Source organism: Symphalangus syndactylus, chromosome 4 (genome assembly GCF_028878055.3).
Source record: "Symphalangus syndactylus isolate Jambi chromosome 4, NHGRI_mSymSyn1-v2.1_pri, whole genome shotgun sequence".
Taxonomy (NCBI): Eukaryota; Metazoa; Chordata; class Mammalia; order Primates; family Hylobatidae; genus Symphalangus; species Symphalangus syndactylus.
Window position 1 is genome coordinate 33,752,898 of NC_072426.2, and position 25,026 is coordinate 33,777,923.

A 25,026-nucleotide genomic window follows, 5' to 3' on the forward strand; every position below is an offset into this window, starting at 1 on the left:
TGGATGAAGATGGAAACCATCATTCTCAGCAAACTATCGCAAGGACAAAAAACCAAACACCGCATGTTCTCACTCATAGGTGGGAATTGAACAATGAGAACACATGGACACAGGAAGGGGAACATCACACACTGGGGCCTGTTGTGGGGTGGGGGGAGGGATAGCATTTGGAGATATACCTAATGTTAAATGACAAGTTAATGGGTGCAGCACACCAACATGGCACATGTATATATATGTAACTAACCTGCATGTTGTGCACATGTACCCTAAAACTTAAAGTATAATAATAAAAAAAAGACTTTAATGTTAGGTAAACAGTAATACTCCAGTATACCCTCAGTAATACCCAAGGTGCTAGATTTGGGGAATGAGGTTCCACAAAGGGGCAAAATATTAGCTCCTCTTAAAAGATCTCTAGCTACAATGTTAGCATAAAGCAGGACAAACTCTACAGCAGCCAACTTTCATTTTATCAAAGGCTGCTCAAATAGCCTCTATGTCTAATTTCCCAACAAACAGTCATTAGGGCTGTTTATTGCTAAGTCTTTTATCAGACTCTTCAGCCACAAGTAGAATATATTCCCCCAGAGGTGATCTCTCTTTAGAAAGCATGCTTCCTTCTATGCAATAAGATCAGACAATACATTCAGACTGAATTGAATATTCTACGTAAAGGTAACACATGGCAAGTTTTTATGTGGACTTGGGAAAAGCCTAAGGACCTATGAGACCCAAATATTAATTTTAGCACCTTTCACTTTGAGGAAGTCTTTAATTTGATACATAGCAATTATCTGGAATAAAGGAAAAGCTTAATACCTAGAACATTGAACTCAAAGGCATTTGCAGCTTGACCAATAGATATCCCGTGTCTCTAACCCAAAGGCTACCCCATCCCCTACCAGCACCACTCCTCAAACTAATTTCCATACAGCTTCAAGATACAGGAAATCCCTGGAGGCAGACAAAATTTCACCAGGTGAATGATATTGAGAATAACTGAAGAAAGGACCAGTCCCTAACAACAGATGCAGTAACATCACTTCCCTAAGTTCAAGTGTCTATCAGCTTTCTATGTCCTGCATTGTGTTTGTTTACCTGGGGTCAAGTCCACAGGGGATAGGAATAGCAGGAATGCTCTGCAGGGGGATGTAAGCCCACTGGATACACAATGCAATAAAAGCTCCATGAAGGCCACTCTCTCATCGGACTCATTCTCCGTAATCTCACATAGAGAGACTCAATAAATATTTTTGAATGAGTTATTAGCATAACTCATTAACATGACATAGTATCCTGGGACATCAAATTTAAGTGATGATTTAGAGAGAAAAGCTTTTTTAAATCAGAGCAGATATTTTAATAAACTACAGCATGCTCAAGACCTCTTAAGATGACAAGCATATACCAGTCAGGGTTCTTAGCTTCAAACAGTAGAAACAAACTCTAAGTAACTTAACCAAAGGATGAATTTATTAGGAACCTTACGGAATAACTTAAATGGTTGGAAAACCAGACAAGGGACTACTAGGCCAAGAGCACAGTAAAATTGTGCTCAAAAATAATCCAACATGGACTCTTCTGCCACCCTAATGCAGACTCTTTTGCATTCTAAATTTTCAATGACACTGACCCTAAGATCATTGTTTTTTTATTTTTTAAGAAAAAAATAATGCTGCTTATCAGCTTCTATACAGCATTGTTTATAAGGAGCATCCTGACTTCAGTGATATTAAAGTGTTGGAAATATGTGAATCTTAGGATGGATGAAAAGAGGTCAATTCTGCAGTGTGTAATGTTCACACCATGCACTCAACAATGGGTACCACCACTATGACCACTGCTCACGGCTCAGATCTCATTTCTTGCTGCATTCACTTCCACTCCTAGAGCTGACTTCTTGGCTTCTCATCTCAAGCCAAGATTAGGGTGTGTACTTCTGACTGGTATCACCCCAGTTGTGCCCATGTCCTAGCTGAAAGGGAGGCTGGAAAAACAAACAGTGGCCTTTTCAGCTTTTATAGTGAATAAAGCATTCTGCTTTTCTCCCTCCAATGGGAAATTCTCCAAGTGCAAGAACAGAGTTCAGATGCTTGGCAGCCAAAATAGAATGACAAATATCCTCTGTAGGGAGATTTCAAAGAAACTCCCTCTTATGGTAAAAGTTCAGTCTCCTCAGCTGTTAGAACTTAGAAATAGAAAAACGTTTGCAAAGCACCAGAATAAGAAAACTCATTAGGATGGAATCCAAGGCCCTTACAATCCAGCCTCTACAAACTTCCTGTCTAGCTTCCATCACCCCATCCTTTCCACATCCTACAGTTCACGGATGACAAATTAGGTGGCAGCTCTTGAGTTCCACTATCACTCATGTCTTCACTCACAGTGTGTTCCCTCAGCTTAGAAAACCTCCCTCCTCCTGGAATTTTCTCTACAACTCCCATTTTACAACTTGAGCCAAAAATCATCTCTTGTGTGAACTTTTCCACATAGCCCTCTTTTTTTGTGATCTTTTAGCACTTTATGTGTAATTCTATCATTGAAGAAAGAGGTCTCTACCCAATATCTGAACAAAAAACTGAATTCATTGCTTGCTAAAGCAAGGAAGAACCGTACTTTCAGAGGCATTCTCCCTGAGCAAAGCAGAGAGAGCTGATCTTCTATAGGGCTTGGAGACCCTTAGAGTGCAGGCACTGGCAGACATCCAGAAGCTGGAATGTTTAGGCATTAGTTGACCTTTAGCTGCAGAAGTAAAGCTGGAGTGAGAATGTTGCTGGCTGGCTGACTTGCCTGGGCATGTGCACTAGAGTTTAGCTGTTGCCAATTGTCTAGCTTTACAACTGTGTGTTGTTGGCTAGCTTTCAGAAGCAAGTGACTGGCTAGCTTACAGAAGCACAAATGATTGCCAAAGCAAGTTGTTATTGACCCAGTTAAACAGGTACAAAACACATTCTGATGGTTACTGGTCACTGGTCACTGTGGCCACAGAACAATCAGTCTTTTCCAAAGAGGATAGGAATTTTTCATTTTCTTTTTTTTTTTTTTTTTTTTTTTTTTTTTTTTGAGATAGAGTTTTACTCTTGTCACCCAGGCTGGAGTGCAATGGTATGATCTCCACTCATTGCAACCTCCACCTCCCAGGTTCAAGCAATTCTCCTGCCTCGGCCTCCCGAGTAGCTGGGATTACAGGCACCTGCCACCATGCCTGTCTAATTTTTGTATTTTTAGTGGAGACGGGGTTTCACCATGTTGGCCAGGCTGGTCTCGAATTCCTGACCTCAGGTAATCCACCCACCTCGGCCTCCCAAAGTGCTGGGATTACAGGCGTGAGACACCACGCGCAGCCCGAACTTTTCATTTCCATTCTCACTGCTGTCATAATGTATTAGGATACAATAACCATACTAACAGCTAACATTCTAACATTTATTGAGCTTTTACTATGTACTGTGTATTACAGTAAACACTTTAAAAGGATTATCTCATTTAATCTTTCAAACAACCTTATAGGTGGGTCATATTATCCCTCATTTTTCAGATTGTTAACCTTAGGTGCCTCACTGGGATTCAAGAATGAAAAGAATGACAACAGAGGCAGTGCATGCTAAGGACTCCATTGCCTGTTCCTCTCACTGTTTCCCCAGGACAGATAACATGCCTGTCCCAAGCCCAAACACCAGGGCTCACCTCTCTTTGCATCCACAACTACAGAGGTCCATGGCCTCTCAAGCAGAGGCACCCTCCAATGTCAGTTGTTAAAGGAATGAAGAAAGAGGGTCCTGAATCATTCTATTAGTTCAAAACCTGGACTGACGGTCAATAAACTCTACATCTTGCCATCTAACTGTGCCAAAGTTGATAATAAAACTAACATCCTGCGCAAAGTGTCAACTACATTTATGATTTTGAGAAAGTCAGGCCATAAGATCATATGTTCTACCTGGTTACCAGCCACGTTGTAGCTGATTCTCCATCTTCGATACAACTACTAAATCTAAATGACTAGTCATCAACCTGCCTCAGCTTCCCCAAGGTAGAAGTCCCCACCCTATACCATTGTGTAGTCACTGGATCCCAGTCATAGTGCCCTATGCCCATATGTCTCTGCCCTGCCAGTCTACTTAGTGCCTCACATCCTCCTGGAACAGAATCCCATCAGTTCCTGCCAGTTCCCCTGGAGCAGCAAGGAGCCAGCCCATTCTAACTTCAGGAAGCCCCTTCTTGTATTAGTTTCCTAGGGTTACATCCTACAGTTGACAGTGACAGATTACCATAATTTGTTGGCTTAAAAACAGCAGAACTTTATTCTCTCACAGTTGTGGAGACCAGAAGTCCAAAATCAAGGTTTCAGCAGGGCCATGCTCTCTCCAAAGGCTCTAGGGGAAAATCTTTCCTTGCCTTTCCAGCTCCAGGTGACTCCTGGCACTCCTGGGCTTGTGGCAGCATCACTCCAGCCTCTGCCCCCATCCTTACATGGCCTTATTCCCTGCATGTCTCTCTGTGTCTGCTCCTCTTTTTGTAAGGACACCAGGTGTTGGCTTTAGGGCTCACTCTAAATATTCAAGATGATCTCATCTGAATTCTTGTGTTAATTATATCTGCAAAGACCCTATTTCTATTAAAGCTCACATTCTGAGGTTCCAAGTGGACACGAATTTGAAGGGGGACACTACTCACCCTACTTCTCCCTTCAACATACAAGAGGGAAAATATTCCCTATAGGGAGATTTCAAAGAAATTCCCTCTTATGGTAAAAGTTCAGTCTCCTCAGCTGTTAGAACTTAGAAATAGAAAAATGTTTGCAAAGTATCAGAATAAGAAAACTCATTAGGTTGGAATCCAAGGCCCTTACAATCCAGCCCCTACAAACTTCCTGTCTAGCTTCCATCATCCCATCCTTTCCACATCCAACAGTACAGGGATGATAAATTATGTGGCAGCTCTTGAATTCCACTATTACTCATGCCTTTACTCCCCTCAACTTATAAGAGGGAAAACAAAGGCCCCCATAGGCACACTCAACCCAGCATCACTGAGGAAACACCACGTTACCAAACCTAATTTGGCAAATTGAGCAAAACTGACTGATGGGTTTGCCCCAAAAGGGATTGTTAGTGAAACTGATAGTTTGAGAAGTGAAAGGAAAGGCCAGCTCAGTGTGCATAGGGCAGGTTGTTTTCAAATATAACAGAGGTCCCAACATAGCATTAAAAAAGATAACTGGTTAAAATCATCCATTCCAAAATAAGGAGGCAGAGGATTCTTTTATGTGCGTGTGTGTTGAAGATAGGCTTTTTAGTCTTGTTTGCAATGGAAACATTTCCTTCTAAAGAACACAACATTAAAAGGCTCTGAGACAAATCACATTTAGCAATTAGTTCACAAGTAAGTAAGAGAAAGACAAAATAAACCAACTTCAAAAGTATCTTAGTCAACAACAAAATGTGTTCACAGGTATGGCCTTGCAATCAGATACTGTAATAAACCCTAGGTGTGTCATTTCTGAAATTTTAACCAAATAATGAACACTTCAATTACAGGAAAATAAAATAACGCTCAAGAATTGTTGCAGTTACTGAATTTTCTGATTAAAAAAACTTTTTTAAAAAAGAGTCTGCGAAGACTTTTATTATTTTCTGAGTTAGAATATTATCTCCATTGCCCAGAGATTATAATCCTGTCTCCTCTAGTGCCAGCTCCCTGCTTCTCCCTCATTCTGATGTCTACCTTGAGCCCATCCCTATCTCAGCATAGAGTTGGTTACCTCTTGGTGGACTGTTTGCCTGGACTCCTCACTCACCCCTAAATCCTGGAGACAGCAAGGCTGCATGGGCTAGAGTGTGGCTCACCAGATTCCTGCCTGGCACTTGGCCCAAGGATGGCTCTAACATCCAGACCCTTGTTCCTTCAGACTCTCCATTACATCAAGAACCAGCTGCTGAGTCCCTATTCTGTTTTTTATTTAGCATGAGGTGGGAGTGGGGTACTCAGAGATATGTAATAGGGTTTTGTACTTTTTTTCTCTGTTTCCATCTTGATGCTTCACATCAAGTAGAAAAGGTCACAGCTGTCAAAGTCTTTATAGGTAACCAGTGGAAAAAAATAAATAAAATATAAAAGGAAATAGCCTTAAACCATGATATTTGCCTATTTTATATTAGACTGGTGCAAAAGTAATTGCAGTTTTTGCCATTAATGGCAAATCTAATATTTAGAGTTAAACTAGTTCAAGCTTTTGTTTCATCCTTTTGTCTTTCAGAGAGAGCAATATCCGGGTCTTCAGAGGACCATGCTCCCTGGGTTCCTAAATCAAACGTCAGTTTCAATACAGCTGAGAAGACAGTAAGCAACAAGGAGGAAAAACCTGACAGAGGGAAGAGGTGGGAGGGCGTAATGCCCTCCTGTGGATCCACAAGCACAACATTCACTGATTTTCTCCTGGTGATTTTTAAATCTGGGAGGTTGCACCTTTAGTAAGGTCAGTGTTTCCTGGATTTAAACACTCTAAACGCCAATTGCTACCCCTGCCACACTGGCAAATCGACTTACCTTTAAACCTTCACGGTCTCCCTTTGGTTATTTCATGTTAGCTACAGCTGAAAAGCCTAAAAATCTGATACCAGAATGACCTTTCCTATTGGAAATTTCCCTGGCACACAGCAACATTACCAAGCCAAGCAATCATAATATTGTAGCTCAGCATATTAAAGAACAAAAGAGGCAGTGCTGAACATCTTTGTTCCTGTAAGAAATCCCCGGCCAGGCGCAGTGGCTCACGCCTGTAATCCCAGCACTTTGGGAGGCCAAGGCAGGCGGATCACCTGAGGTCGGGAGTACGCGATCGGCCTGACCAACATGGAGAAACCCTGTCTCAACTAAAAATACAAAAAATTAGCTGGGCATGGTGGCGCATGCCTGTAATCCCAGCTACTCGGGAGGCTGAGGCAGAGGAATCACTTGAACCTGGGAGGTGGAGGTTGCAGTGAGCTGAAATCGCGCCATTGCACTTCAGCCTCGGCAACAAGAGCAAAACTCCATCTCGAAAAAAAAAAAAGAAAGAAAGAAATCCCCTAATTGTGGCCACAACTGATAAGCAGTAGAGGTATAGGGGGTTCAGCTAAAATAAAAAAGATTAATAACAAAACATAATGAGCTTTGTTGGGTGGGAAGGCAAAGTTCCTTCCTAATTCAAGCACATCAGTTACCTGTGCCTGGAGGTATCTACATAATAAAACGATTCTTAAAATAGTTAACTTATCCTCACCTGTGACACTAGCCTCAGTCTAGAGCAGCAGTTTTCAAAGCCACAGTGTTCTGGCTGACTGCTTATCTCCAACAGGATTAATGCTCAAAATATTGCACCATTGTTCTGTCTGTTTGTGCCAGGAGCAATGTCACTTTTGATCATTTTAACACAGAAGCTGACTCATGAAAGTTGGCCTTCCTATTGACTTGTTGACAGCCTCTGCTCATAGCAAGCAGTATCCTATGGGAAGGTGGTGTGCAGACTTTGAGGGCAGATTTTCAAACTTTTTGAGAATATCTATCAAATTTTCAAGGCTTTATTATCCCAAGAGAGTGAGCAGCTTTTTCCAGGATGTTTCATGCTATTCGAACACTAAAGATAAAATAAATAGTGCAACAAACCTCCTAGAGTTAGTCTGCTAACTTCCTTTCCTATGCTGACTTTAACTACCCTTTAAAGTTTGAACTAAAAAAATAAAAAAATCCTGGCAGCTCTCAGACCACATGAGTACAACTGGTTATTTCTACCTTGGGAGGAGAAGGTGTGTTTGATTAAATGTTCATGCCATTCATTTTTGATAGGGTCACCCAGAGGTAGCAGATAAAAACACAGGATGCCCAGTTAAATTTGAATTTCAGATAGATAATGAATTTATGTTTAGTAAGTAATTTACGTAAGTATACCCCACGCAATATTTGGGACATACTTAATCTAAAACTATTTTTTGTTGTTTATCTGAAATTCAAATTTAACTGGGCATCTCATATTTTATCTGGCAACTACATCTCTTGAAAACTATGGGGCCCAAAATTGCAGACTTGAGGTTAATATGTTATGTCTCAGTTCCTGAGTGTTATTTAACCATGTTTAATAAAGTTAACATGGGCAATTCTTAGTTACCCAAAATGTCAGTTCATTTTGTTTCTGCAATCCAGACTTTCCAAACAGCTTTACTTCTAAGCTTCAAAACAGGCTAAGTCCTTGATAAGCTGTTTTCTTTGCCTAAAGAACACCCTGCTCTTGGATAAATATCACAAAGAACACGAGGATGCGCATTTGCATATGTATGTGTGTGCAGAAACCCAGCTCCCATATCTGACAATATCCAGACTGTTAAATCCCCTTTCTTTAGAAAGTATTTTTGAACCAAATTTTAAAATGTCTCTAAATCATGGCACCACAGGTTCAGTTGGCATAACCCAAAGTCACTCCAATCTTCTAGCGAGAGCAAGACCATGATTATTCCTAAATAAAATAGCAACATTAATGAGCTTGAAGTTTCATTTGGAAGTGAAGAAGAAATCAATGCTAGACCTACTTCTTTGTTCCCCATCATAATGAAGCAGGTGTTTCACTGAAGGGATGCTTCTATAAAACTTCAGTTCCTGTTCAAAACAATAATATAATAGCACGTATATCCTTTGGTGATATCTAATTAACCTAATTAATATTCTTTTTCTTCTTTTAGTCCTTGACATTAATAACATTAGTACTTCAGTAGTGTGAAGGGCTAGAAAAGAAAAAAGGCCAATTAACTTCATCTTGCTTTGGATTATGTGCTATTTTGAGTAGGTGATGTGGAAGTCATTAGTGCTATTGTCCAGTATTTCATTCTTCCCCTGAGGACATATTGTAGAATTGTACTTCTTGGTCCATTGAGTTATGGGGTTATGGTTACAGCAAAGAATATGGCCAGCTCTGGACAATTAGTAGAGAATGGAAATGCTGTGTGTTACTTCAGGCCTGGAACTTGTAATAGTTGATGCAGGACCCTAAAGAAATCTTGCTCTCTAACTTGGAAACCAGCAACATTCAAGACTGCAACTGTTTCATTTACTTGAGTCTTTAGTTGACTGAGGTGAACAGACACCTACTGGTGACCAATGATGGTTATGTACCATGTGTGAGAAATGCACTTTTGTTGGTTTAAATCACTAAGTATTTAGGTTATTTGTTATTGCAGCAGAGTTCAGCCTAGCCCACCACATTAAATATGCAATTAAGGAGGTTTTCGTGTTTTTGCCAGCCAAATGAGTCTATAAAACACTCTATAAACTACTTCTTTTTTTTTTTTTGAGATGGAGTCTCGCTCTGTCGCCCAGGCTGGAGTGCAGTGGCGCAATCTCGACTCACTGCAAACTCTGCCTTCCGGGTTCCCGCCATTCTCCTGCCTCAGCTTCCCGAGTAGCTGGGATTACAGGCGCCCGCCACCACGCCCAGCTAATTTTTTTGTGTTTTTAGTAGAGATGGGGTTTCACCGTGTTAGCCAGGATGGTCTCAATTTCCTGACCTCGTGATCCGCCCGCCTCAGCCTTCGAAAGCGCTGGGATTACAGGCATGAGCCACCGCGCCCAGCCTCTATAAACTACTTCTTTTTTATTTATTTATTTACGTATGTATGTATGTATGTATGTATTTATTTATCTGGGACAGAGTCTCGCTCTGTCGCCCAGGCTGGAGTGCAGTGGCACGATCTCGGCTCACTGCAAGCTCCGCCTCCCAGGTTCACGCCATTCTCCTGCCTCAGCCTCCCAAGTAGCTGGGACTACAGGCACCTGCCACCATGCCCAGCTAATTTTTTTTTTATTATTTATTTTTAGTAGATACCGGGTTTCACCATATTAGCCAGGATGGTCTCGATCTCCTGACCTCGTGATCTGACGGTCTCAGCCTCCCAAAGTGCTGGGATTACAGGCTTGAGCCATCACGCCCAGCCTGTAAGCTGCTTCTAATCCCCTAAAATTTGAATGTTTAAGTTTATATCATTAACTTTATCTTTAACTTTAATCCTCAACAACCTCTTAAGATAGATAAAATTGCCATCTCCAGTTTAAAGACAGGAAAAATGACACAAAGAGCTAGTAAGTGATGCTTAAAGTCACACGGAAAGAAAGTAGCAGAAGGAATTTGAACCCATATCCAACTGCAGCTATAGACCATGCATTTTACCACATCACTAAACTGCTACTCAACTAATCTCTGGAGTTTATTAAAGGAAACTTCTCCATAGTAGAGGCAGCAGGTCTTGGAACCCAATGGAGGCACAACAGGTACCAATAGGACAAAGGTGCCCGATGGACGCTCCTCTTCTCTCTATGTGTTGGTAGATCTTGACTGGACTGAATTTATATGGCTATATAATGTTAGAAACTCTCTTTGGAACTATATAGGAAAAACCATACATTCTTTAAATTAGAATTTATTTAAGTATGCAAAAGATGCCTAGGAAGTGGCAAATGGACAATGTTAACAGTCATCCTGTATGGCAGCCACCTGCACCTCTGTTTAACATTCCAAGCAGCATGTAAGCAGAGATCAGTCCTTGCCATCCTCCACTGCTATACTCAAGCGACACCATCAATACCTTTGTGTTTATTATTTTAAGGAGGATTCTTCTCTAACTTCCATCACTGATGGAATATCAGTTATGTAACGTGGCCCTGAATGCTACAATACCAAATTATCAAATTCTCCATTGGTTAACTTAAAAGTCTCAAATAAATTACATTGTTTTGAATGCAAATTCTGTCTGAGTACTAGGATTTTCCATTTCTGAGATGTATTGCCCAGGCAAACTAAGTACATCACTTCATTTTAAGATTCCTTCATGTCAGTATTTAAGCTGAATAATTTGTATATTTCCCAAAAAAAAGTGATAAAGTGATTTTACAGACATCCCAGGTTCCCTCCTAAAAGTACCATTTTTCATCAGCTTAATCATTAAGCCTTAACAACAGGCTTGTTAATTCAAAGTGGAGGATCAGAATCTGATAGACCACAAGAAACCGGTAAATCCAAAAATTTGACTCAGCTAATCTCACTTTCAAGGACCCTGCATTTCTCAGAGCCCTGTCCCCCTGAATCTTCACCATTTTATCTTGGAAGAGTGAAGGAGAACTTGGAAGATAAACCCAGAGGACCACTTTTCTTCCTGACCAGGAACAAATCTTCCAGCAAACCCATACCTCATCAAAAACTGAAGTAAAACATGTAAACTGGAGCTACTAAATCATGCATGAGAAATAATACAACACGAACTAATGTGTCAAAACAATTGTCTAACTAAGACCAATTTTTAGGATCTCAGTGAATTCATGCTTTAGACACACTGCAAGAAGCAAGCCCTCAAAGGCATATTCAGAACCTAAGTCCTCCTCTCACTGAAAAGCGAGTGGAATTCTACTTAAGGTTTATTTTAGCTTTCCAGCGCTCTCAAAGTCAATAAGCTGTACTGGTTTTCTTGCTTTTACTGTTTGAAGTTGCTCACTGGATCAGTAATACATCAAGAAAAAAATGCATATAAAGTACATCCATAATTGCAAACATAATCTTAGTTCTTTTGTGGGGGAGGGTAGAAAAGAAATGGCCCAGAATTAACTATTGTCCTTATTTTAATTCAGAGTGTAATACGGTAAGAATAAGAACTATGCTCTCCAATACTAGAAATATAGTAAATACTTTATAGTTAGGTTATTTTGCCTGAAAGCGTCTAGGGAGCTTTGTGTCTGTAGAAAGATAAAAATGAAGATTTCACAATCAGACTTAGATTTCTCTTCAGCCTCTTAACACATCTACAGGGCCAAGTGGAAGAAACCTGATGCTGATATACACCAGACCAAACAGCTGGTCTCCCCAAGGAAGTGGATTAGCAGTATGATCACAGTGTACAGCTCACTGCAGAAAAGGTCTATATAGCCTCCTACTTTTTGTCTTCTGCTAAAATAGCCACCAGAGGGGAGGGCAGCAGGACAGTGCATAGCATGATGCCAGATGGCATGGAGTGGGGATGACAAGACTGCCTCTACCATTGCTAAAAATGAGTGCCCTCTGGACAGTTATGAGGTCCATCACAGGAAGTTGTTTCCATGAGTTAAGTCTAATCCTCCCCAGATTTGGTTGTCAGGGATTAATCTTACGATTTACACAGTGATCAATACAGGATAATTGTTAATTTTTCACAAACTATTACAACATATAATCTGTGCCTTAAATCAGTTCTCCTTTTTGGAAAGGGTGTTTTCTATCTAATTAGATACTACATAAGGGCAAACTGTCACTGGATTCCACTTTGATCAGGAGTTTATGCTTAGCACCAACCAACTCAACATCTCCTAACTTCAGCATTCATTATCTCAATGAACTCTGGCAATAGCATCCCTAAAACATGTCTTTCCAGGAGACATGTCATTAAATGGTCCTTATTTAAGGCATTCTTTTGCAAAGCCTATTGTCTAAGGAAGAAAGAGATAAACCAGCAGAAAGGAAAGCTGATTCCAATTCAAATAAGCATTCTCCTCCTTCTAAATACCTTAAGTTATTTGAGAGCATTCTTGCATTGCCTTCCAGTTCCTGGTTTTCTGTTATATCAGTAAATATAACTAAATCTCTCCCTTTTTCATTTTTTCACTCAAAGTTGGTGCAAAACTGGAATCTTTCATTCATGACTACACACAAAATCTCAGATTCCTCCACCCCACCCATGGTTCATTCTAAGTGGTCATTGCCAACATTAAAGGAAAGTTGCTCAAACTAAAATTTGAATCTGATCCTCCAGAAGTAGAACTTCTGATTCTGACTTTGGCGATCAGAATAAAGGTAAGAAAAGTGGAGCATTAGGCCAAACTTTCAACAGTTACCATCTGGCTCCTTTTATGTGCCCCACACCTTTGTTGCTTTTTATTTTTAATTTTTTACTATTATACTTTAAGTTCTGGGGTACACGTGCAGAATGTGCAGTTTTGTTACATAGATATACACGCACCTTGGTGGCTTGCTGCACCCATCAACCCATCACCTACATTAGGTATTTCTCCTAATGTTATCCCTCCCCTAGCCCCCCACCCCACAACAGGCCCCAGTGTGTGATGTTCCCCTCCCTGTGTCCATGTGTTCTCATTGTTCAACTCCCACTTAAGAGTGAGAACATGGGTGTTTGGTTTTCTGTTGTGTGATAGTTTGCTGAGAATGATGGTTTCCAGCTTCATCCATGTCCCTGCAAAGGACATGAACTCATCCTTTCATATGGCTGCATAGTATTCCATGGTGTATATGTGCCACATTTTCTTTATCCAGTCTATTATTGATGGACATTTCGGTTGGTTCCAAGTCTTTGCTATTGTGAATAGTGCTGCAATAAACATATGTGTGTATGTGTCTTTATAGTAGGATTATTTACACCTTTGTTTTTAACCTGGTTAGGATCAGACTGACGAGCCACTCTGAGGTCCTACATCCAAACTTTGTGAAAAAAAGAACCCCGATATGGCAGTAGTGCAACATCTATGACGGTGCTTTTCAGTTCAAAGAGGGTTGTTTTTAAATTTACAAAGGTTGTGCCCATAGGGCCTTTATATGTGATTTTGGGGAATGATGATCCCATAGCACACTCGTTAGAACTCAGTGTTTTGATGATGGCAGCAAGCATCAGGTAAGATTTGTAGCTGTAACATAAACCCAAGTTGCCCCAAATAAATCCACCTTTACAAACAGAACCACTCTCTCAACCATACTGCATGGTAAACCTAATTAATGTGACATTTACCCTGCGATCAAAACTCTTATGAGATAGTTCTATCAAATTCTCCCATATTTGTCCAAGTCCTGGTGGAGCTTTGCCTGATATTAGAGAATGACACTGATCAGTGATAACTGTAGTTATTATTTAGAATGTCGACTTATCCACAGTTATTTCTCTCATTTGAATCTAGCTACATCTAGGCCACTGGTTTTTACTCAGGGATGCATATGAGACTTGCCTATTGAGTTTAATGACCTACTCCAGACTTCATGAATCTTTTTTTTTTCCTTTGAGATGGAGTCTTGCTCTGTTGCCCAGGCTGGAGTGCAGTGGCATGATCTTGATTCACTGCAACCTCTGCCTCCCGGGTTCAAGCAATTCTCCTGCCTCAGCCTCCCAAGTAGCTGGGACTACAGGCGTGCACTACCATGCCTGGCTGATTTTTGTATTTTTAATAGAGATGGGGCTTCACTATGTTGGCCAGGCTGGCTGGTCTCGAATTCCTGACCTTGTGATCCACCCACCTCGGTCTTACAAAGTGCTGGGATTACAGGCGTGAGACACCACGCCCAGCTGAATCTTTTAAGAGTATTATATCTTGAGGTTTTTTTTCTCTGTAAAAACTATATTCATTCATTTTTATAAAATCAGAAATAACATTCCCTGACTTCTTTAAAAATCGGCTTACTCATTATCCTTCAAGACATTCTAATTTTGTTGGAATGATTTTACTGTCTTTTTTTGCATGTCACATTACGTGCTATGCTTATTATAAACTCTCATCAGACCTTTCACATTTTAAAATTATCGGTAGTAAACTAACCACAGCGATTCCTATTTCTGTCATCTATAGATGGTTACATTTTCCTCCAATGGTTGCCTGAGGTTTTATTCAGCTTTAGGCTACAGTTTGTGTCTTTGGCAAAGATAAATCTCAAGAGCCTCATAGTAAAGGACCAGACACTTTAAACAATTGACACTTCAAATGACAGACTCTTGGATACAGGCATCTGATGACACCAGTGGGCTGAGTTGGGATTTGTAGAACTTTAGTGGAGAAGCAGACAGCTTCATGATACCACTAGCCCAAGATCAACAGGAACAAGAATTAATTACACAAGACTGACTGACGCTGGGTGTAGTGGCTCATGCCTATAATCCCAGCACTTTGGGAGGCTGAAGAGGGTAGATCATTTGAGACCAGCCTGGCCAACATGGTGAAACCCCATCTCTACTAAAAATACAAAAAAAAAAAAAATTAGCTGGGCGTGCTGGCACGTGCCTGTAGTCCCCATTACTTGGGAGGTTGAGGCAGGAGGATCCCTTGAGCCTGGGAAGTGGAGGTTGCAGTGAGCCATGATCACACCACTGTACTCCAGCCTGGATGACAGAGGGAAATTTTATCTCAAATAATAAAAATAATAATAAGATTGAATGGACTACTAAGGAAAATTTTATTTTGGTTATTTATTTAGTATAATTTTTACTGGTCTATTCTTGAATATATAAGAAGTCCTCTCTATACTTCAGCTATCTGCAATTCACAACAATTTAGTAAATGCTGCTAATATAAACTGAAATAAAACATTTAAAAATGGCATCCGAGTCTCACTGATCCCCAGAGTTCAGAAACTCATACCAAGTGTCCTTACATTCTTACAGCAATAGGATAATTTGTATGCATTCAGTAATAATCTGTCTTCTTTTATCCCCGATATAATTGGAAAATTCCATTATTCCACAAATGTCTTGCTTGGAATGGAAGGCACTTGAGAACGAAGCTCATTGTATCAGATAGAACAGGCCACTTAAATTCCAGTGGGAATTTTACCTGCAGTCCAGGATTCCAATGCTGTATTATAAGCAAAGACTATACAAGCACATTTCTCCCCTGAAATCTACCTGTGTATGAGCAACAGGTTGGGAATTACATGCCCCATTAGCACCTTATTACAAGTGACAACTGTGTAATTTCTGTGAGGCCAGACTACAGGATGAAAAGAAAGAGGGCAGTCTGAAGAGACATGGCTGGTCACCCGGAACCTTACTGTGTCATAGGTGACTCCTGGTAGGAGATTCAAGGTCAGTGCATCCCTGGGATCAGTCACACCTGGGGGCAGCCTTTGGGGAACCTGTGCCCTCCCCAGCATGACTCTCCTAGTTAGTTAGGTGCTGGAGTGCATTCAGTGATAATCTCAAGCTTATCATAACTCAAATGGTATTTCACACATCGCTGCAACAAGAGTGACACTCTGTTTAAGATCATCACAACACATCTTCATTAACGCAGAGGGCATTTTCATCTCACTACGAAACTAACTGACTAAATAAGAGGTTGCAATGCTAAGGAAGAAGGAAGAGAAAAATCACAAGGCAAATAACAAATTTGCAAGGTTAAAAAACCTGCCCAGCCAAAGTTGTTATAACAGGAAGATCTCCTGATGCATATTTGCTAAATAGAACCGGGCTTAAAAGTTATTACAAAATTAACCTGTTACACTTAAAGCCTCCAACATCAGTTTTAAAGTCAACATCTAAATGTTAACAAAAAAGCAAAGTTAACACTTATGGAACTTCCATGTCCCCAAAAATATGTTAGGTGCATTACACGTAAAATCTCAATGTTGGAAATATCCACCACTTTGTAATTACGAGTTATAGTAGATTATATTAATTCAACCTTTTTTAAAAGCATCAGAAAGGCCAGGCATGGTGGCTCACTTTCATAACCCGAGCACTTTGGGAGGCTGAGGCAAGTGGATCACTTGAGGTCAGCACTTGCCTGGTCAACATGGTGAAACCCCATCTCTACAAAGAAAATACAAAAATTAGCTGGGCATGGTGGCTCACACCTGCAATCCCAACTAATAGGGGTGGTTGAGGTGGGAGGATCGCTTAAACCCAGCGGTGGAGGTTGTAGTGACCTGAGATTGTGCCACTGCACTCCGGCCTGGTTGACAGAGTGAGACCCTGTCTCGGAAAAAAAAAAAAAAAAAAAAAAAAAAAAAAAAAAAAGCACCATGAATTATATGTATGAGGGATTTTTAATAGTCTTTGCTACATTCTTATACAAAAAAAGTTTTAATTAATAAGATATCCATGTATTATCAAAATGTATTGGAAAAATGTTTCCTTTATTCATTTAAATGCTTATTGACGTCAGAAAACCAGATACTACACACACATACATACTTGTATGTTTATTCCAGCCTGCTAAACTTCAGCCTAAAAGAATAGCTCTGGATGAAACTGAGACTTTTGATTTTGCTGAGCAGAATCCCACTGAGGCACGAAAACATCCTAGATGAATGAAAACAGAGAGATCCTCCTCCATCTTCCCCCCAAAAGAATGCAGCTGCTCCTTTAAATCAAAGTCCAATCTCCAGGCGTGGTGGCTCACGCCTGTTCCCAGCACTTTGGGAGGCCGAGGCGGGTGGATCACCTGAGGTCAGGAGTTGGAGACCAGCCTGGCCAACATGGCGAAACCCTGTCTCTACTAAAAATACAAAAAAAATTAGCCGGACATGGTGTCAGGCGCCTGTAATCCCAGCTACTCAGGAGGCTAAGGCAGAAGAATCGTTTGAACTCAGGAGGCGGAGGTTGCAGTGAGCCGAGATGGCGCCACTGCGCACCAGTCTGGGGGATAGAACGAAACTCTATCTCCAAAAATAAAAATAAATAAATAAAAATTAAAAAATAAATCAAAGTCCAATATTTAAGAACATGTTTTAAGGGGCACTGAATTATTAGCTGGCTCAGAGTACCCAACTTGTAACCTGCAAGAGCTTCCACGTGTCTCAGGCCGGCAGAGCACGCAAAGACAAGTCGTGCCAATCCCCTCCCGCAAAACAGTGTGCTCAAATAGTCTGCCAGAACCGTGTGCCCTAGCCTAAGCATCACCCGTCTTGGCAAAGGCCTGAAGAGAGAGAGCTGCTACCTGACTTTCTCCGTGGCTCCTCCCACTCTCTGCTTTGAAGATGGACTTGGGCTTCCTGGACTTGAAGTTGCCCATGCTGGGTCGCAATACGCTGTCCACAAGCACGGTCGCCTCTACATTCTGCTGCTGCGGCTCCCAAGAGGGCGGCGCCTGCTCCTCTACCAGAGCCCCTGCGTCGGGGTAGTTCTCTTTATTGTTTTCATCTCTAAAACAGGAAAGGCCCAATTTAGAAAGTACCTTAAAAAAAAGATGAATAAACTGCTGCAGGAAAGAGGGCTGGAGATATTCATTGCTGCTGTATTTATAGGAAAGATACCTCGCAAAATTTTTAGCCTACACAATTTTGCATGAACAAGAACTTAAAAGAAATGTGAATTTCACTCTATATCACTTCACCTTCTCTTCTGATCTTCGTTAATGGATACATAATTTGTGTAGTTGCAACTATACACATATCATTATTATTATTTTTTTAATTTTCGCTTTAAGAAACTTTCACGTATATCATATTTCCCTCTCACAACAATAATGTGATATATTCAGGTGAGATATCTTCATCTCTACTTTATAGATGAAGACTCTAAGAGATTAAATCACATGCCTAATGGAAAGACTAATCCACACAGACCCAGAGGCCTCTTGTGGGTCTCCAGACTCACACTTGTGTTCTTGGTTCAAGGCACCATGCTTCCTCTTCATTGGCAATGTCAGTTTATAATCATCCCCCTACAACTTTCAGAGGTAATTAGAAATTTAACAGGATCTATTTTGATAAGCATGGGCCAAATTTCACCCAACCAGGCCCTCTGAACAGTGCCCTGAATGCAAAGTCAAACATCCCAATGTCCAGGTTCTGGTTCTGAAGAAGATGGAAGAGGGCGGTGTTATCTTCATATATTCAGGGCTGGGATGGCACTTGTGTTCTTCATTCAACAATCAAATTCTGTACAATATCCCTAACCCCCTCTAGTTTCAATTTTCTCAAAAACACTGACATGATAACACTCTTATTTGAAGCCATTCTTCCCACTTAAATCTAGATGCATTTTATTTTTCATTCTGCTAAGTATCAAGCAAACACCACAGACATAACCAGAAGGGGCCTTCTCTATGTAATCAATATCATTAAACTTAATCTACCGCAATCACTGTCACCAGAACATGAAATGCATGAGGAGTGGCTGCTTCCTGCAGGTGTTGTTTTTCCCTCATGCTTCCTTACCAAAAGCACCCATAAAACAGCATTTGCAAAGTCACCTGGAAAGCAATTCCTAGCTGCTCAAGGACACCTAAAGCCAAGAGGCAAGACCAGCAAAGAAGGAATGCCCACCATTCAAGACGCCTTTTTACAAATAAAAGGCAGATTAAATTCACTGAGCTGGCATCAGGGAGGATGAGTTCCAGGTAGTCTTTGGGAAAAGAGCAAAGCAAATATCAAGATAGAGGGTCTGGAACATGGCTAAGGTGCAGTTGGACAAGGTATAAAAATAAAACTGCGTGAAATAGTTAAACTTGAATCCAGGACAAACGTAGTGCTATCTGGTAAAGGAGAACCTAACAATTAAAATAATTATTCAATGTTAGTAACTGAAAAACAAATCAATGCCAATGACACTGGTCAATATTCTTGCTGTGAGATCATTTACAATTAAAAAAATTCCATGTCACTCATAGATTTGGAAATTAATATCAAACCATGAATTGGAAACTACACTAGTTCATTTGAAGTACATTTTTCTTACTAAAAACCCATCCACTCCATGATCCTCCATGAGAAACAAAAGAAAGGACAGCTGCCTCTACAGTTACCTAAATGCTCTCATTCGAGTAGGATTATAGAACACTCAAGAATTAAAAAAAAATAGTGGCCAGGCGCGGTGGCTCACGCTTGTAATCCCAGCACTTTGGGAGGCCGAGGCGGGCGGATCACGAGGTCAGGAGATCGAGACCACGGTGAAACCCCGTCTCTACTAAAAATACAAAAAATTAGCCGGGCGTGGTGGCGGGCGCCTGTAGTCCCAGCTACTCGGAGAGGCTGAGGCAGGAGAATGGCGTGAACCCGGCAGGCGGAGCTTGCAGTGAGCCGAGATCGCGCCACTGCACTCCAGCCTGGGTGACAGAGTGAGACTCCGTCTCAAAAAAAAAAAAAAAAAAAAATAGCTTTTCAAATCTAAAATGACTCTTTTGATAGACTCATTCCCAAAATAATACCTGAACTTTGTTTTTATATCATGTTTTCAAGTCAACCAAAATTTAGAAATGTAATTTTGTTTACTTCCTTGACTTGGAAAGCCAGGAAAGGGGAGAGGGGGCCAAAAGCATCTTTCTTGCATTACACAAATGTAAAACCTGGTTACAAAAGTCATATTTAGAAACATATTTTCTCACATATTACTGGTTCCTCAGGATCTCCAAAACAGAATTAAAAAAGCACAGGTTATGTAATTTATGCCACTACTTATTGGAATAAATCATGACTGAGGAAAAGCATGGTGTCCTGAAAAAAGCCAGAGTCTGAAAGATCCTCCCACTCATTAGTTGTGTGGCCTGGGCAACATTACTTCACTTCTATGATCCTCATTCATAAAATAGATGTAATATCTGCTTAACAGAGATAATACAGTCTCTGTGAAATGCCTACCATAGAAAGCTGACCCAAGGCTGCAACCCAATAAATGAAAGTTGTTACTCTCAGGCATGGCCTTAGCCATGTGGTTATTTGCAAAGGAAAAAAAAAGAGAGAGAGTTCTTTTTGGTTTCTGTGATGCCTCCAAGATAATTTTGAACTCCTTAGCAAGGAACACAAACCCTAGGAAATCTGTTCTTTGTTTACCTCTAGAGCTTCACGTCATATCTTACCTCTTACTTCCTCACTCCACCAGGTTCCCAGGGTTCCTACCATCCTGAACCAGTTGCTGTTTCTGCAACTCAAACAATTCTCTCTACCCTCTGTTGGCTTTCCAGTAAGCTGCTCCCCCTGCTTGGTGGCATCCTCTTTTTCTTAGCCTTGGACCTCACCAAAAATAATAATAATAATAATAATTTAAAAATAAATAAAAATTCATATGCCTTGTATAATTTTCTTCAGGAATCAATCCAAGAAAGCTCTCTGGGCTGTCTGATTCTTCTAAGTAAATCCACTGTTTACCTCCAGTATAGTAGCACTTAATGCACTGTAGCATCCACATCTATATTCTAGCCTATCTCCTATAGCAAACTGAATTCTTAGGAGCAGCATTGGTTTGTCGTTCTTCATCCCGAATCTTAACTGGCTGGCTCCTGGCACACAAAATTGGCCTTCAACAAATATTTTTTATCCAGTAAGTGGACTTTAAAGTCAGAGAGACTTGGGTCTAAATTCTGCCTCATAGTGCTATGTTATCTTGGATGAGCTATCATTCCTAAGTGTCAGTTTCTCCATCTGTAGGATGAGAAGGGAAATATCAACTTCCTTTTAGTTTAGATCAAATAATAAAATGTAGATGAAAGTGCTTGGAACAAAGTAAATGTAGAAGAAATGATTAGCAGTGAAGGTTTTGCCATGATACTATAAGCCCTTGATGACCAAGACCATACTACCGACACTCAATAACAAATAACATGTTTGGTAAATAATCTACAGCCTCTTCCTTTAGGGTGTGTGATGATAATATTGAGATAGGCTAATCAATACTCAGTTCAATAGGCTTTCATCAAGTGTTCCCATATATAAGTTACTGTCCTGATTGCTAAGAGGGTGGTATCCAAAAGCGGAAGAGATAAACATTTTGTCAAGAGGTAAAAATCTAGTAGAAGAGATGAGACATGAGAACAAATAACTGGAATTCAAAGAAGAGATTAGAATTCAAAGGAAGGCCAACAGACATAGATGGTTTCTGTCTCTCACAAATATGAACCAAGCAATGGTGGCGTGTACCTGAGACTGGAGCAATCAGTCTGGTCTTCATGTAGAGAGACTGGATCTTCGTCACACCTGGAGAGCGGGAAGAAAAATCACATCAGATCCAACTGTCTGCTATAGCAGTAGCAGCAATAATCTAGAATTGTCTCAAGATTACCATGGAAAACTAAAAGATGAAACATTCCTCATCATTCTCTCCCAAATAAGTTCTGATTCCTATGTCTCCCAGTTTATGATACCAATGTTGTCATATTATGTGAGCTTAAAAGCTCAGAGCCAGATCTGACTCTCCTTTTTGCCTCCACTGTCCTGTGTCACCTAAACCAACAAGGACCTAAGTGTTCACAGCACTTGAGGGAATACTGGACACCAAGACTGGTAGCCTGTAGTTGGCTCAAAAGAGATTCCACTACATGTCTTTTTGCATTTTTTCTGCTTCAGGCAGTCCCAAACCAAACCAGCCTCCATTTAGTTTACTCTATTGGTCTCAGATTTTCTTCATCTTGTGAAGAGGAAGGGGTTCCTTTTCATAAAACTTCCGGATTAACTTTATGAAAAATCCTTGGCTCTTCCATATTGAAAAATCTCCAGTGCTCCATCCTGCCTAGGGGAACAAGGAGTAGGACCATCCTTTTGCTCTCGTGTAGGATGAAGCCTTTGTTCCTGTTCCCAACCATTCCCACCCAGCCCCATTCAAGCCTGGAATACCTTTTCCATCTTCAACTCCTACTCATCCTTCACTGCCCAAGTCAGGTTTCCCCAGCTCTGTACCTTCCCAGCCAAGGTCACCCATGTGCCATGTTCTCAGTCATGTGCTATGATGGTTAATATTGAGTGTTAATTTGATCGAAAGATGCCAAGTACCATTCCTGGGTGTGTCTGTGAGGGTGTTACCAAAGGAAATTAACATTTGAGTCAGTGGACTGGGAGAGGCAGACACATTCTCAGTCTGGGTAGGTACCATCTAATCAGCTGCCAGTGTGGCTAGAATAAAGCAGGCAGAAGAAGCTGGAAAGAACAGACTTGCTGAGCCATCTGGCCTTCATCTCCCTCTTGTGCTGGATGCTTCCAGCCTTTGAACATCAGACTCTAAGTTCTTCAGCTTTTGGACTCTTGTACTTATACCAGTGATTTGCCAGGGGCTCTTATGCCTTTGGCCACAGACTGAAGCCTGCACTGTTGGCTTCCCTACTTTTGAGGTTTTGGGACTCAAACTAGCTTCCTCGATACCCAGCTTGCAGACGGACTATTGTGGGACTTCACCCTGTGATCATGTGTGTCAACTCTCCTACTAAACTCCCCTTCAAACATACATATATCCTATTAATTTTGTCTCTTTAGAGAACCCTGACTAATACACGTGCCAAGTTCCTACTTTAACCTTAATTCATAAACATTTACTCTTCATTCTGAGGTTTTGGTAAACAACTATATCTCACCACACATCACTTTGTAATCCTTTGTACCACTGAGATCTTTTTGATTAGTTATTAATTCCATGAGTAGAAATAACTATAATTTATTTTCCTAGATATATTGCCACAGTGCCAGAGTACCCCAGAGACAGTCAAAAATATTTGAATTGAAATATTAACTTTGTTCCCTAAGAGGTCTGGTCTCTGAAATAATTTAACAGCATTTATTGAGTATTTACTGAATCCAGGCACTGCATTAGACATTGGAACTGTACTTCGCAAACTCTCAGGGTTTAGGACAGACCAGTTTGTTTTTTATTTCCACACCACTGTGGACAAACACTTTGATAAAAATGTCACAGCAATGTCAAATTCCTATTAAAGTTATGAGATACTCCCTATTTCTGTTTTTTTTTTCTTGTCTCAGACAAGTTTTAAACAATTTGGAGATTCACATTTTGTGTAGCACTGATTCTAAAGGACACAAAATTTGAAAAAGATCTGAACCCTGCCCTAAGAAATTCACAATGTAATCAGTAGACAAAAATAAAGCAAATAAATGCCTGCATACATAAATATAACCATAATATACTGTTTATACTATATGAAATAATTTAACATTTTAAAATATTCTTTACTGAAATTGGTGTATAATTAACCCGCAGAATGAATCCAGTCCTCTTCCCTTAAAATCTTTAATTTATAGTTTGGTAGTGAGTTAAACAAAGGCCACCCACAGACTCTAACCCTTTCTACCTACTGAAATATTTTGTTACCTCTGGCAATTAAAAAAATTGGTTGCCCTGGTGCAGTGTCTCACATTTGTAATCCCAAAACTCTGGGAGGCCAAGGTGGACCTGAGTTGGAAGTTCAAGACCAGCCTGGCCAACATGGTGAAACCCCGTCTCTACTAAAAATACAAAAATTAGCTGGGCGTGGTGGCACATGCCTGTAGTCTCAGCTACTCAGGAGGCTGAGGCATGAGAATCACTTGAACTTGGGAGGTGCAGGCTATAGTGAGTCAGGATCACACCACTGCAGTCCAGCCTGGGCAACAGAATGAGACTCTGTCTAATAAAAAAAAAAAAAAAAAAAATGCTGCTTTTAATAGAATAAACCAGCCTTCCTTACTTTCTTGCCAATAGTCCACTCTGTCCATCTCATGGAAAACCAATCCCCAATATTGCTTTGTTCTCCTTCATTAGCAGCATTCAGCTAATAGATCACCTGGGCTTTGTAATGTGGATAAAAATGTTTTTCAATAGCAAAGTAGGAACATCAATGAAGAACAAAAATCTAGAATTGTTGCTTTCAAAGATCTAGGGCTTAAGTAGAGCTTTGGAGCTTCAATTCTGGAGCTCAACAATACCTATTGTTTGGGGATTTGGCAAGAACTTATTTTTCCCCCTCATTTGATTTATTAATCTTTCTCCTCAAAGTACAATCAGTTAAAAATGGAAACTTGGCACCAAAACATACAAAGTTGGAGAAGATTCTGAAGTATGAAGCTGGAGCTGATTAGCTGATCCAATATTCATGTCTACTAAACAACTCCAGTTGCCACTCAAAGAACACAATTCCAAGCTCACAGAGCAACTGAAATAGAGCTACCTCCTGGCTTACACGGCACACGTTTACAACCTCTTTTAGTTCATTTGAGTTTTCATTTACCTTGGTAAAGACCATCAACTTCTATTCAATTAATAAATCATTTCTGTCCTTTCCCTGAAACCCCTTATTTCTTTGTGAAATGCTCGGGGTTGCTCCTTTTTTTCCTATTTGAACTTTTGCTCCCTCAATCAACCACAAACAAGAAAACGTTGTGCGGTACTTCACAGCTCACCTGCTCTTTCATATAATCTCAATTCAGCCTGAGAATGCTCCGAGGTAGGAATTACCTTTGCACCTGGGCTAAGTTGTAAGTCAAGATCTCAACGCCTCAATTGGTGAAACCTGGATTGTTTCTGCTCCACCACATTAAGCCCAAAAGGCAAGAACCAAATAATC

At 40.5% G+C, this 25,026-nt stretch overlaps 1 protein-coding gene across 6 annotated transcripts in view; it reads right to left on the reverse strand.

Moving 5' to 3' along the window:
- The window catches only part of FAM13C (family with sequence similarity 13 member C), a 117,500-nt gene that overhangs the window by 87,711 nt on the left and 4,763 nt on the right, over positions 1–25,026 (reverse strand). For all 6 annotated transcript variants that reach the window (XM_055274370.2, XM_055274372.1, XM_055274369.1 and 3 more), the window contains 2 exons: positions 21,620–21,676; positions 17,704–17,908 (listed from right to left, as the gene is read on the reverse strand). In XM_055274370.2, coding sequence (XP_055130345.1) covers positions 17,704–17,778 — 75 coding nt within the window. In that variant the 5' untranslated portion in view covers positions 17,779–17,908; positions 21,620–21,676. The remainder of the gene's footprint in view (positions 1–17,703; positions 17,909–21,619; positions 21,677–25,026) is intronic.